General features: G+C 41.6%; 1 protein-coding gene across 1 annotated transcript in view; it reads left to right on the top strand.

Annotated features, from left to right (window-relative positions):
• LOC103206886 (putative tetratricopeptide repeat protein 41) overlaps window positions 1-15,842 on the top strand; it is a 123,271-nt gene that overhangs the window by 58,890 nt on the left and 48,539 nt on the right. The window contains 2 exon segments of the mRNA XM_007952403.1: window positions 9,549-9,720; window positions 15,478-15,625. Coding sequence (XP_007950594.1) covers window positions 9,549-9,720; window positions 15,478-15,625 — 320 coding nt within the window.

Below are 15,842 nucleotides of genomic sequence, written 5' to 3'. Positions count from 1 at the left end.
ACCTTCCTTCCGAGGAGTGGCTGGTGGGTACATATATATATATATATATATATATATGTATATATATATATATATATAAATTTTCACTGATTTCAGTAGAGTTTGTTGACCAAGGGTGGGTATAACCCAAAACAAAGCCAAAGCTTTTTTATTTTATAAGACCTTCAAATTTTCATACAACACTACCCTCATCCCCATCAACACACATCTTTATAGAAGAAATTCTATCTAAAGAGATTTATAAAAATCAACATAGCAAGTACCTTTATGCTGGAAAGCATCCTTATTTACCAATTTTTGTATCCTCTACAGCATATTAAAACCTGTAGGTACTTCATAAATAGGAAAATGAATCAATGACCCAATTTGCATTTGAAATACCATTGTGCTGTTAGAAGGTAACACAGACAGTAAACATTGTATGGGCTGTTTTCATACAGGCCAGGATTTAAATCCAGCTTTGCCACTCACTACTTGTGTGATATTGGCAAAGATTTTAACCTCTGACCCAGTGAGTTCTCATTTTTAAGGACTCTGACAGCTGTCTCATGGGGTTGTTGACAGGTTCAAGTAAAAAAGTGCGTAAAGCACTTCACACAATGTCTGGCACACAGCGAATCTTAAGTTGTTGCTACTGTTGCTATCGAGTCAAGTTCAGCAGAACAGAACGTTGCCCAGTCCTGCGCCATCTCCATGATCATTGATATGTTTGTGTCCACTGTTGCAGCCACTGTGTATTTTGAGTGCCTTCCAACCTGGGGAGGTCGTCTTCCAACACAATATTGGACAGTATTCAGTTGGGAAACAGGTTGTTCACTGGCTAATTTTTGGAAGTGGATCACCAGGTCTGTCTTTCTAGTAAGATCTTAAGTACTAGTAACCATATTGTTACTACTGTCTTTGGATTGAGGAGCTGTAGCCCCACCAGGCACTCCACTGAAGATGAGGCAGTCTGATTCCATAAAGATTTATAGTCTTGGGAACCCTATGGAGCAGTTCTGTTCTGTCCTATTGGGAGAAAGATTGGTAGTCTGCCTAAAGATTACAGCCTTGGAAACCCAAGGGGCAGTTCTACTCTGTCCTACAGGGTTGCTATGACTCAGAATCCACTCAACAGCAGTGTGGTTTAGTTTGGGGTGGAGCACTCTTTTGGTCTTTCAGAGAGTAGAATTAGTAGACTCGGATTCTCTGTATCCTACTGTGATTGTGAAATCTCCCCTACCAAATGTTTTTTTCCTAAGCTCCACATTTCTATCACTGGCATGTAGCTACCTGGAAAGCATCAATTATTTAGGTAATTATTGAGTCCTGGTTTTAGTCATTCACTCAGCTGACGCTCATTGAGGGCCACACCTAGGCTGAGCACTGTGCTAGGAGTTGGGGTGAGAGCAGCTAGGAGGCAGACACACAGTTTCTGCCCTCATGGAGCTCTCAGCCTACCTGGAACTCAGCAGCTACAGCACCCTAGTGAGGAAACAATACCTGAGAAATACTTGTGGTGTTGTCGGTAGTGAGGGGCCAGGCCGGCTTCGTAGGAGGCCTTCCAAAGCTTAGACATTCAAAGAGAATTTCCTCCTTCAGAGTGCTCCTTCTAGAGGCATTATGTACTCTTATGATTCTATTCTCAAAATATGTTTGCAACAGTTCTATGGGACTAGCCACCATGGAGACTATTAAAGGAATTTTCTTTAAGCTCTGACGGCATTTCCAAAAAATAAATTCTAAAACTATTTTGGGCAATAACATTTTTTAAATACGTGCCTAACATTCTTGAAGGAAAAGCTTTTATTATTTCTGATATATATGTGTGTACTATTTCTTCAGATAAGGTAGTTTAAGTTAATGCAGTGGTTTTTTAACTGGGAGCACCACTGCCCCTCATGGAATATTTGGCAATATCTAGAGACATGTTTGATTGTCACAACTGGGGACAGTATGGTACTGGCCTTTGCAGGGAGAGGACAGGGACGTTACTAAAAATCCTACGCAGCACAGGACAGCTCCTCCAGCACAAGAGTTATCTGGCCTGAAATGTCAATAGTACTAGGGTTGAGAAACTTGTTTTAAATGGTGTTTGTTAAGGACATGGGTGTCATTACTTTTCCCCCGCTACTTCACCAATGGTACACCACGCAGCAGGAAAACCAAAGGACATGCTTGTGAAGGAGCCTCTGCTGTTTGTGCAGCAGAGAGAGGCTACCTTGTTAGGGAATGACAAAGAGGAATGCTTTGTAGGCAGACACATCTCAGTTGGACTCCCTGGCTCTCCCATTTCCTAGCCATGTGAGCTTGGGTGATTTATTTAACCTCATTGAGCCTCAGTTTTCCCATCTGTAATATGGGGGTAATGAACCAAAAACCAAACCCATTGCCCTTGAGTCGATTCTGACTCATAGTGACCCTAAAGGATAGAATAGAACTGCTCTGTAAGGATTCCAAAGCTGTCAATCTTTATGGAAGCAGACTGCCTCATCTTTCTTCCACAGAGCAGCTGGTGGGTTCAAACTGCTGACCTTTAGGTTAGCACCTGAAGGTTTTAACCATTATGCCACCAGAGCTCTTATAGGAGTAATAGTCCCTACTTAAGGTCCCTGGGTGGCACAAGCAGTTGATGTTCAGCTGCTGACCTAAAGGCTGGTCATTTGACCTTACCTAGCAGCACTATAGAAGAAAGGTTAGTGATCTGTTCCCATTAAGATTACAATCAAGAAAACCCTGTGGAACCCAGTTCTACTCAGTAACACAGTGGGTTGCTATGAGTCAGAATCTAGGGGAAGGCAAAGGGTTTTAGTCCCCTACTTCCTAGGATTGCTGTGGGTATCCAGCGAGGTCAGGCAAGGCAGGTGCTTAGCTTAGTCAGTGATCATTAGGTCGTGGTAAGTGTAGACCATGACCTAAGAAAGAAACTGTGTTTGTGTTTTATAATCGCTATGACTATCAACAAACATTTATTGAATGCCCTCAAAGCATAAAGCTCAATGTGTGGACTGTGGAGTCTCTGCCCTCAAGGAGTAGATACTCTGGGATAGGAGGAGGGGAATCAAAGACATGTATTCATAAAGAGAAAGTGGACAGTGGACTACCATGCTTTGCATGCTGATTTGTATTACCAGCCATGTGGGCAGCGGGATTTAAAGGTGGAAGGATCACTGTGGCCTTGATGCTGTGTCAAGTGCTTCTACCCCATTCTGAGACTAACTGGAAATGTGGGTGCAACACAGGCAAGAATCAAAGAAACCCCAAGATCTTGAGTCTGGCTCATACAAGTGAGTAAAGTCAAACTGGAAGTTGTATTTGGGGAGGAACATGGTGAGTTTTAAATATTTTGAGTGTGATGCAGGAAAAATATACAAGTATCCCATTAAAAGTGGGATTAAAAATCTGGAGAGGGATTGGGGAGATGTCTACATATACATGAATGCTGAAGCCACAAGAGGAAGCAAGGTCTCTGAAAGATCATATTGTTGTTGTTGTTAGGTGCCATCAACTTAGCTCTAACTCATAGTGACCCTATGTATGACAGAATGAAACACTGCCTGGTCCTGTGCCAGCCTCACAATCCTTGCTGTACCTGAGCCCATCGTTGCAGCCACTGTGTCAATCCATTTATTGAGGACCTTCCCCCTTTTCCTTGACCCTCCACTTTACCAAACATGATATCCTTCTCTGGGGAATGGTTCCTTCTGACATCATGGCCAAAGTGGTGAGACGAAGTTTGGTCATTCTTGCTTCCAAGGAGTATTCTGGTTGCACTTCTTCCAGGATAGATTTGTTCATTCCTCTGGCAGTCCATGGTACCTTCAGTATTCTTCACCAACACCACAACTCAAAAGCATCAACTCTTCTTTCATCTTCCTTATCCATTGTCTAGCTCTCACGTGTATATGAGGTGACTGAAAATACCATGGCTTGGGTTAGGTGCACCTTAGTCTTCAAGGAGACATCTTTGCTCTTCAGCACTTAAAAGAGGTCTTTTGCAGCAGATTTGCCCAGTCTGATGTGTCATCTGATGTCTTGACTGCTGCTTCCATTGGTGTTGATCGTGGAAACAAGTCATATGAAATCCTTGACAACTTCAATCTTTTCTCCATTTATTATGATGTTGCTTATTGGTCCAGTTGTGAGGATATTTGTTTTATGTTGAGGTGTAATTCCATACTGCAAAGTACAGTCTTTAATGTTCATCAGTAAGTGCTTCAAGTTATCTTCACTTTCAGCAAGCAAGGTTGTGTCATCTGTGTATTGCAGGTTGTTAATGAATCTTCAATCCTGATGCCACATTCTTCTTCATTTAGTCCAGTTTCTCAGATTATTTGCTCAGCATACAAACCAAATAAGTATGGTGAAAGGATACAACCCTGATGCACTTCCTTCCTGATTTAAAACCATGCAGTATCCCATTGTTCTGTTTGAACTACAGCCTCCTGGGCTATGTACAGGTTCCTGATGAGCACAATCAAGTGTTCTGGAATTCCCATTCTTCCCAATGTTATCCATAATTTGTTATGGTCCACACAATTGAATGCTTTTGCATAGTCAATAAAACAAATAAACATCTTTCTGGTATTCTTTGCTGTGAGCCAATATTTATCTGACATCAGCAATTATATCCCTCATTCCACGGCCTCTTCTGAATTCAGCTTGCATTTCTGGCAGTTCTTTATCAATATACTGTTGTAGCCATTTTTGCATTATGTTAATGATATTGTTCAATAAGTCCCACATTTTGTGGGATTACCTTTCTTTGGAATGGGTACAAATATGGATCTCTTTCAGTCAGTTGGCTAGGTAGCTGTCTTCCAAATTTCCTGGCATAGATGAGTAAGTGCCTCCAGTGCAGTATTTATTGAAACATCTCAATGGGTATTCCATCAATTCCTGGAGACTTGTTCTTTGCCAATTCCTTCAGTGCAGTTCAACTTCTTCTTTCAGTACCATTGGTTCTTGATCATATGCCACCTCCTGAAATGAATGAACATCAACTAATTCTTTTTGGTATGATGATTCTGTGTATTATTTCCATCTTCTTTTGATGTTCCTTGCATCATTCAGTATTTTGCCCATAGAATATTTTAGTATTGCAACTCAAGGCTTGAATTTTTTCTTCAGTTTTTTCAGCTTGAGAAATGCCAAGCATGTTCTCCCCTTTTGGCTTTTTAACTCCAGGTCTTTGGACATTTCATTATAATAATTGACTTTGTTTTCTCAAGTTGCTCTTTGAAATCTTCTGTTCAACTCTTTTATCTTGTCATTTCTTCCATTTTTTTTTTTTTTAGCTACTCTATGTTCAAGGGTGAGTTTCAGAGCCTCTTCTGACATTCATTTTGGTCTTTTCTTCCTTTCCTGTCTTTTTAAATGACATTTTGCTTTCTTCTTTGATGATGTTCTTGATGTTATCCCACAATTCCTCTGTTGTTTGCTCATTGGTGTTCAACGCATAAAAGCTATTCTTTAGATGGTCTCTAAGTTGATATAATCAAGGTAATATTTTGGCTCTCGTGGGCTTATTTAATCGTCCTCAGCTTCAACTTGCATATGAGCAGTTGATGGTCCGTTCCACAGTCAGCTCCTGGCCTTGCTTTGGCTGAAGATATTGAGCTTCTCCATTTTCTCTTTCCACAGATGCGGTCAATGTGATTTCTGTGTGCTCCATCTGGTCCATGTGTATAGCCACTGTCTATGTTGTTGAAAAGGTATTTGCAATGAATAAGTCATTGGTCTTGTAAAACTCTATCATGAGATGTCCAGCGTCATTTCTATCACCAAGGCCATCTTTTCCAACTACTTTTCCTTCTTTGTTTCCAACTTTTACATTCCAATCACGAGTGATAATCAACACATCTTGATTGCATGTTTGGTCAATTTCAAACTGCAAAAGTTGGTAAAAATCTTCAATTTCCTCATCTTTGGCTTTGGTGGTGGTTGTGTAAATTTGAATAATAGTAGTATTAACTGGTCTTTGTTATAGGCATATGGATATTATCCTATTGCTGACAGCCTTGTACTTCAGGATAGATCTTGAAACAATCTTTGTGATGATGAATGCCACGCCATTCCTCTTCAATTTGTCATATAGTAGGTCATATGGTTGTCTGATTCAAAATGGCCAAAACCAGTCCATTTCAGCTCACTAATGCCTAGGATATTGATATTCATGTGTTCCATTTCATTTTTGTCAGCTTCCAGTTTTCCTAGATTCATACTTCATACATTCCATGTTCTGATTATTAATAAACGTTGACAGCTGTTTCTTTCCATTTTGAATCATGCCACACCAGCAAATGGAGGTCCCCAAAACTTCACTCCATCTACATCATTAAGGATGACTCTACTCTGAGGAGGCAGTTCTTCCCCAGCCATATTTTGAGTGCCTTGAGACCTCAGGGGCTCATCTTCTGGCACTATGTCGAACAATATTTCAGGGCTATTCATAAAGTTTTCCAGTAATATACACTGTTTCACTGCTATTTATAAGATTTTCACTGCCCCATTCTTTGAGAAGTAGATGGACCCTTCCTTCTTCTGAGTCTCTCTAATCTGGAAGCTCTGCTAAAACCTGTCCACCGTGAGTGACCCTGCTGGTATTTTAAATACCAGTGACATAGCCTCTAGCCTCACAGCAACATGCAAGTCACCACAGTACGACAAACTGACAGATGAGTGGTGGTGAATGACCATAGGAACTGGTTACTGGGGAATGACTTATATTTCGATGAAGAAAAGGGAAAGAAGAATTTGTGATGAAGGAGGGAGAGAATGGAAGAGCATCAGGATATCACAGTTTCCTCAGAATCAAGGAGAGAGTGCTTGGAAGTCAAATGTTTCTTAGAGATGCTTCCAAGGCTCCTTAAACATCCAGACAAAGGAGGGCTGAATAAAGGTTCCCGGGGCTGGTGAGTGGGGTCAGTGATAATCGTGAGATTGTTTAAGAGGGGCAGGGAGGAATCAATTTGCTGGGCTTTGAGAGGTGAGTGTGTGAGGATACAGAGTCCCTGGGTGACACAAATGGTTAAGCAGTTGACTACAAACCTTACGGTTGGCAATTCAAACTCATGCAGAGGCTGGGGTCAGGAAGAAAGGCCTGACAACTACTTCCTCAAGATCATAGCCATTGAAGCACATAGCCTATGGAGCACAGTTCTACTCTGCAGACATGGATCACCATCAGTTGGAATTGACTGGTTTAGTTTTTTATTTGGTGTCATTATGAAGCAGAGAAGCAGCACACACTGATGCTTGTTTGACAGGTTTGTCAATTAAAGGAGAAAGATGAAAAGTCAGGGAAACATCAGGTTCAGGTCAAGCTTGATCCAGGATTTGCATGTTTGTGTGGAGCAGAAAAGGAACTAGGGAGAAGGGGAGATTGGAGATGCTGGAGGGGACTTTCAGAGGGGGCAAGAGGGCATGACTTTGATGCTCAGGGGCAGATGTGGAGGAGGTTAGGCATTCCTTCTCCTGGGATAGGCAGGAGGGAATAAAATAGGTGAAAACACTGCTAATTTGAAATTTAAAGAAAGTAGGTAAATGAGATATAGGAGAGACTGCTAACTTCTCAGTATTTATTCTCCTTTTCATTTATAGTAAGGAATGTTCCTCCTCCCACCCTAATTTTTACTAATAAGTGAAGACTTCATTTCTCAGCCTACAGTGAAGCTAGATATGAGTATATGCCTCAGTAGTTTGGGCCAATGGGATGTAAACGTAAGTGATGTGGATAATGTCAGAGAAGGTCAATGAAGTGAAGCTTGTGCCCTTCTTCTCCCTTTCCTCCATTCTACTGACTGGATTGGGAATATGACCGCTGGAGATGGAACAGCCATGTAAACCACAAGGTGTCCTTGGGAATGGAGGTCAGACGAGGCAGAGAAGTAAGATTCAATGTCTCTGACACTGTGGACTGTCTACAGCCTTGGGTCACCCACTTCTGGATTTTTGCATGAGAGAGAAATTAACCAACTGCTATCAAGTTGATTCCGACTCATAGAGACCAAATAGGACAGAGTTAAACTACCCAGAGGGTTTCTAAGGCTGTAAATCTTTACGGGAACAGACTGCCTCATCTCTCTCCCGTGGAGTGGTTGGTGGGTTAGAACCACTCACCTACTGGTTAGCACCAAATGCTTTAACGACTATGCCACCAGAGCTCCTTGAAAGAGAAATTAAACCACTGTTAATTTGTGTCTTCTGTTACTTGCAGCCAATCATAATCCTAACCAATATTTAAGGGCAATCTTTGAGAGTAGATTTTGATCTCAGTAAAGTCAAAATGGAGGTCATCTTTGAAGTAGAGCAGGAAGAGATCTGGAATAGCTGCTGAGAGCAGGGCACGTTTGCAGAGACACTTGGGGGATGAATAACTCAGGCTTAGGAATTCAAACCGCTGCTGGCTGTCTCCAGGGCTGAGGAGATGAATATCTCAAGAGTAGATGTCACCTGTCTGTAGGATATCATTGACCAATTCTGGCTCAAGTCACAGATGGTCAATTTGAGGTGGAAGAGTATTTCAGTGGGTGGAGGAGAACAGAAAGACTCAAAGTCTTTAAATTCCTATCAGGGAGCCAGGGTCAGTCTGTCCTTTTTCTGAGCTAACCTTATGTATAGCATAAACCCACCCAATGCCGTTGAATTGATTCTAACTCATAGCGATCCCCATTGTGTTTCCAAGGCTGTAAATATTTATAGAAGTAGGTTGCCTTATTGTCCTCCCATGGGACAGCTGGTGGGTTTGAACCATTAACCTTCTGGTTAGCAGCCAAATATCTTACCCACTATGCCACCAGAGCGCATAGCATAAAATATTATGTAACTAGTGATGATGACAATGCTGTCCATTAGTTACCAAATATATTACACACACACACACACATACATATAATTAGTTACCAAATATAGTCATTGTTAACAATAATATAATGATATAATATTAACTTTTCTGAAAGGAGATTATCTTCAGTAAGGTAACTTGTTCACTCTTGTTTCTTCCATTGGATTTCAAAAGATTATATCCAACCAATATATTCTTATACATCAGTATGGTTCAGATAGACAAGTAATTTAAGGTAATGAAGTATGAGTACTTCTGAAATAAGTATTCTGGGTGAGTAAAGGGAATTTAAATCCAAGTTTCTAAGCAAAACTGTTTGAATGTGAAGTTAGCAGATGTTTTGTCACATACAAAGTCAAGGATCACATGGGAAGAATTTCAGCCACTCATCAGAGTTCTGGGTTCCATCACCTCTGGGACCTTCAACATATGCAAGACATTATCATGTTGTTATTTTTTTTCAAAATTTATTATTATTATTAGTTAACAACTGGTAAAAACATTTTCCAAAATTTATTCGGAACACTTCCCAATAAGCATTTTACTCTAGTTATTTCACTACAGCCATTATTTTATAAATAGCTGAAATTCCCCAACAAACAATGTAAAGCATATAATCTTTTACAAGTTCATGGTGAAATGACCCGTTGTAGGTGGGTGTTTAGTAGATGTGCATGTCCTAGTGCTGTGTTTCCTCATGAGTGACTTCCTTTATGTTCTGTAGAGTCAGTCCCTGACAGAAATGCTTTCCACGGTACAGAATGCTGTTGGAGAGCTGTATCTTGAAATAGGATTGACTCTCGAAGGGTTCCAGTATTTCCAGAAAGCATGGTCAAACTTGATGTGCTTTTCGTCCAACGACTTAAAAAACAACCAAAACTTGGTGAAACAACAAGGTATGGTGGAAACGTGCTAAAAAAAAGTAATGTCTTGTGTTTTATGGAGTCCGACTCCTCCGGGCTATGCCAATCCCATCCACTAAAACCCACTGCCATCAAGTTGATTCCAACTCATGGCAATCCCCTTTGGGTTTCCAAGGCTATAAATCTTTATGGAAATAGATTGCCTCATCTTCCTCCTGAGGAGCAGCTGGTGGGTTTGAACCGCTGACCTTCTGGTTAGAAACGGAAGTGGATGTGTGTGCTTGATTTTCTTTTTTATTTTATTGTAGTAAAAATATATGTAGGGAAATACTTGCCAACTTATCCATTTTTCTACATATAACTCAATGACATGATTGCATTCATCATGTTGTGCAATGAATACCACTATCTTTTCCAAAGTATTTCACCATTGTTGACAGAAACTCAGTGCCCCTTAAGCACTGACTCCCTCTTTCCCCCTCCCTCTTCTCCTGGCTGGTAACCACTAATCAGCTTTGGTCTCTATACAGTTGCTTATATCATATAAGTGGATACAGTATGTATCTTTTTCTGACTGACTTATTTCATTCAGCGAATGTTCTCAAAGTTCATCTATATGTGGCATGCATCAGGACTTCATTTCTCTTTATGGCTGAATAATATTCCATTGTATGTATGAACCTCATTTTGTTTATCCATTCATCTGTTGATGGACATTTAGATTGTTTCCACCTTTTGGCCATTGTGAAAAGTGCTGCAGTGAACATCAGTGTACAGGTTTCTGTTTGTGTTCCTGCTTTCAACACTTTTAGGTGTATACTAGGATTAGGATTGCTGGGTCATATGGTACTTCTCTGTTTAACTTTTTGAGGAACTGCCTATCTCCACAGCAGTTTTACCATTTTGCATTCCCACCAGCAGGGGTCATATTTGCTTGATTTTTTTTTTTTTGAGGGTTGGTGGTTATGTGAGGCTTGACCATAAAGCACTCTTAGTTCTGACAGAGGACTCTTTTGGAATGCCCAAGGCTGTGATGACACACGTCAGGAGAGGAAGCTCCAAGCAGTAAGAGTACATCCATTCAGAGCTCGATTCTGAAGCCATTTTTTCTGGGTTCAAATCCCCTTTCTCCACTTACTAGCTCTGTGCCTTTAGACCCCCATTCTGGGTCCCAGTTTTCTTACTTGTAAAGCAGGGAGAGAAATAGCATCTGCACACATTCTGTGAGTACTGGAAGTACTCGTATGAGACTGAAGCACACAGAGCAGTGCCTGCCATGTGCTTACTCATTAGTGGTAGTTGTTATTTATGATTAACATTGACATTAATGATACTGTTTTATTCTCCAGTATTTGATAGTAGGGGTATTTGTGGTACTACTAATTTAGTGTTTATTTAATTAAGGTATTAGGGATTTTTGACTTACGGATTTGCAGTCAGATTAAACTGAAGGACTCTAGCCTTATTTTATATGTAAATGGATGTATCAGTTAGTTTTTGCTGCATAACAAACCACCCCATAACTTTGTGGCTTAAGACAACCATTTATATTGCCTATAATAATAATAAGTCTGTGGGTCAGTGAGAGATTCTACTGGTCTGGGCTCAGCAAATTTGGTCTGTGTTTATCAAGCGACTGAGGCCAGGTGGCAGGACTGATGGAGCTGGCTGGTCTAAGAGGCCTCATTTACGTGTCTGGTGGTTGTCTGGATGGGCCACATATCACTTATCCTCTAAGAGTTTAGCCCAGGATTCCAGGAGAGAAGGAGAAGTCCAGGTCTGGGTTTGGAACTGGCCCAATGCCCTGTTTTGCTATATTCAGTTGATCAGAGCAAGTCACAGGGCTTCATTTAAGTAGTGAAGAAAGAGACTCCACCTCTTTGTGGGAAGAGTTTCATTGAAAAGGGGACTGAGTACAGGGGGACATGGAAAATTTTAGCCATTTTTGCAGTCTACTGCCACAGCTTAAGATCAAAAGTCACCTTGGGAAAGCCACTCACTCTCTCCATATGCGTGAGGTCTTCATCTATAGAATGAGGGACTTGAATTCACTTTTATAGTAATAGTTAACTTTTTTTTTTTGACTGTTTACTATATAAGATAAGGAGCTCTGGTGGTGTAGTGGATCAGGGACTTAACTGCTAACTGGAAGTTCAGTGTTTCAAACCTACCAGCAGCTCTGTGGAAGGAAGACTGGGTGATCTATTTTTGTAAAGATTTGTTGTTGTTGTTGTTAGGTGCCATTGAGTCCTCTCTGACTCATAGTGACCCTATGTATGTATAACAGAACGAAACACTGCCCGGTCCTGTGCCAGCCTCATCATCCCTGCTGTACCTGAGCCCATCGTTGTAGCCACTGTGTCAATCCGTCTTGTTGAGGGCCTTCCCCTTTTTCATTGACCCTCCACTTTACCCAGCATGATATACTTCTCCAGGGAGTGGTTCCTTCTGACAACATGGCCAAAGTAGGTGAGATGAAGTTTGGCTATTCTCGTTTCCAAGGAGCATTCTGGCTGCACTTCTTCCAGGACAGATTTGTTCATTCTTTTATCAGTCCATGGTGCTCTCAGTATTCTTCTCCAACACCACAACTCAAAAGCATCAACTCTTCTCCAGTCTTCCTTATTCATTGTCCAGGTCTCACATGCTTAAGAGGCGATTAAAAATACCATGGCCTGGGTTAGGTGCACCTTAGTCTTCAAGGAGACATCTTTGCTCTTCAGCACTTGAGAGAGGTCTTTTGCAGCAGATTTACAGCCTCAGAAACCCATTGGGGGTCACTATGAGTTGGAAATGACCTGATGGCAGTGAGTTATATAGAAGATATTTTGTTTGCTATCTCTTTCTTTCTAAATATGCTTCGTGCCTTATGTATTACATGTTGGCAAAGTAGAGGGTCAATGGAAAAGAGGAAGACCTTCAGTGAGATGGGTTGACACAGTGGCTGCAACAATGGGCTCAAACATATCTGCTATTGTGAGGATGACACAGGACCTGGCAAAGTTTTGTTCTGTTTCACAGGAGGTCGCTATGAATCAGAGTCAACTTGATAGCATACAGAAACAACAATGTTATATATTATTACCTCTGTTTCACAGACAAGGAAGCTGAATATCAGAGAGATCAAATAACTTAAACCATTTCATCTCCCAGAGCTGGTAAATTCAGCACTGGGAGTCCCAGTGAGGCCTCTCTGACCCTTAAGCCTGTCCTCGTATCTCCTTGCTGTATGGAATCTCTTCTATCTCTGACATTTATGAGGCTATAGCCCTTGAGGAATAGAGTCTAGCTTCTGAGCTCTTTTCCTAATGGGGGCAGGTCTGGGTGCCAGCATGCTGGGGCCTTGGTGAGCAGGGGAAGCCAGGTGGGAACCAGGAATACTCCTGCTGGGACTGGAACTGGCCCTCCAGAGGCAGCTGGGCTGTCAGAGTACAGAGCTTTAAGGTGTTAGGCAGATCTTGGCTTGTCTTAGACAACCGTGATTCTCTTAGGAGGCCAAGCCAGCAGGTGAGTGGGGCCCAGATGAAAAGGGATGCTCATAGGTAGATCAGCATCATTTGGAGCAGCCATAATGGAAATAGAGTCTTTGGGTGGCTCAAACAGGTAAGTACTGAGCTATACACCAAAAAGTTAGCAGTTCAAATCTACTCAGAGATGCTGCAGATACATGGTGTGGTGCTCTACTTCCAAAAGATCACAGCCCTTGGAAACCCTGTGGAGTTCTAGTCTGACATACGTGGAGTCACCATGAATCAGACAACTAGTTTTTTCAGTGTGATGAGAACACCATGTGGTTCTAATTTAGTGGCAAGAGTCACGTGGGGCCCAGGTAAGCAGATAAAGAGAGGAGAGTGAGCATTCCACCTGATCAGAGTTTACCCATTTGAAAAATGTTTATTGAGGGCCTATTGTGCACCAGTAGCGTAGTGCCTAAGGCACTTGATTGCTAACCAGAAAGCTGGTGGTTCAAACCCACCATCCACTCCTCGGAAGGAAGGTTGGGCAATCTACTTCCGTAGTAATATCGCTTCGGAAACCCAGGGAGGGGTCGCTATAAGATGGGTCCAACTCGATGGCACATAATAACAACAACATTGTGCACCAGGTCTGTGCTGGGGCTGGCACAGGGAATGAGACAGAAACACCAACTCTGCCCTCTAGAGGGGATGTGCAAAAAACAAGTGAGCCAGCAAATGACATCATCACAGGTTATAAATGCAGTGAGAGAGACAAACAAGAGATGGAGCAACAGCAGAAGAGGGAGGCAGGGGCCACTTGGGAAAGGATGGTCAAGAGGCTTCTTCTCTGTGGAGGGGACACTTCAGCTGAGACCTAAGGGGCATGTAGTGAGGGCTGCAGGGAGGAGCAGTGCTGGCAGGGAGCACAGCCTGTGCAGAGCCCTGAGGTAGTGGAGGCATGGCCTGGGGTTGCAAAGAGGCTCAGTGAGGGAAGGCAGAAAGGAGTTGAGCCCTGATAGTGCAGGGCTCGGACCAGGCAGGTGTACAGATTTTATTTTAAGAGTAGGGGAAGGCATTGCAGGGTGTTTTTTTGGGGGAGGGATGACATCATCTGATGACTGTTTTGAGGTCACTGTTGCTGTTGTATAGGGAAAGGATTATATGGTGAGTAATGGCACATAACAACAACAACAGTGGACACATGGAGTAGCCATGAGTAGGAACTAACTATGCAGCAGCAGGTGTGTGTGTGTGTGTATGTGCATGCCCAAGAGTGGTTATAGGGAGACTAACTTTGTGGGTATCCCGACCTGATGTCTAGGGGTGAGGCACAAGGTTCTGGATGGGGATGCTGGGGAGATTTGGGGGTGTGTGAAAAAGGTGGGCAGGTCAGGGTGATGAATTAGGTATGATGGATGATGAAAGGAGATTATTCATGATAATTTAATGGTAACCATTTGTAATTAAGACTGAATTCCACAGCAAGTTAAATCTGCTAATCTTTCCTGCCACCAATGTTCTAATAACACCTTTAGGGAACATCATCGTGTGTGTGTATGTGTGTTTCTTCTCATTGGAAAAAAAAATATGTATAGTAAACACTTTCTAGTTTTCAAGCATCTGTGTTATTGTCAGATAATATGTAACTCAATAAAGGAGCAAAATTGTTGGGCTCTTGCAGAGGGTACATTTCCAATGCTGTGTGTAACTAAAAAAAAAACAAAAAAAAAAAAACAAACCACTGCCATCAAATTGATTCTGACTCATAGCAACCCCCACTGGGTTTCCAAGGCTATAACTCTTTATGGAGGTAGGTTACCTTATTTTCCTCCCACAGAGCAGCTGGTGGCTTTGAACCGTTGACCTTGGTATACCACCATAGCTCCTTGTAACTAGGTACACCCACTATTAATTAATTGGGCTTACAGCCATATTCATTTGCTTCTTGTAAGGCTCTATCATTTAATTGTGTTCCATCACAACAAAAATGGGCTGGCTGCCTTTAGTAGGATTGGTTACCACCATGACAACTGGCTTCATTATATCCATATTCGTGCTGTATTTCTGACTCATTAATTTGGAAAACAGACTCAGAATTCTAATGCAATCTCTTGAAGTGGCTCCAGAGCCCTATAACTGCTATGTACATGGAACCTTGTTGTGTGAAAAGCAGCCCATGCAGTTTTGGTTGGTTGGTAACTTATTGAGGAGAGTCCGGCTGTTGGCAGTGATGTAGAAATGGTATTAAATACTCTGCCTATTGACATTTTCACTCTCTTGTGAAAAAAAGTCTTTATATATCACATCCTCTGCCAAAATTGATTCCCCGCAGGCAGAGTGCTGAACAACCTGACCAAGTCAGGGTCTGAGGAGTACTTAAAAGAAAATCACATTCTGGAATATGCTACTGAACTTTCCAGGTTCCTGGACGGCAACCCAAGAGATCAAGCTACCATGAAATACACCGAAGGTGTTCTGATGTAAGCGTGTATTCTTTTTGAAAAAAAAAAAAAAAAATGTGTATATATATATACATATATACATATATATATATATATATTTTTCCAATACTAGCTTTTATTGTTACGATTAGTATATACTTAACCTACACTGCTAATCCATTTTCCACCAAACTGATTTGGCTACAAAATGTTGAATTATAGCAATTCCATGCTCTAGTTCAGTGTCCTCAACCAG

This window comes from Orycteropus afer, unplaced genomic scaffold (genome assembly GCF_000298275.1).
Source record: "Orycteropus afer afer isolate SDZICR_OR568_19922 unplaced genomic scaffold, OryAfe1.0 scaffold00334, whole genome shotgun sequence".
NCBI lineage: Eukaryota > Metazoa > Chordata > Mammalia > Tubulidentata > Orycteropodidae > Orycteropus > Orycteropus afer.
The sequence above is the reverse complement of the archived record's forward strand: the minus strand, read 5'-3'. Positions and strand labels throughout refer to the sequence as shown.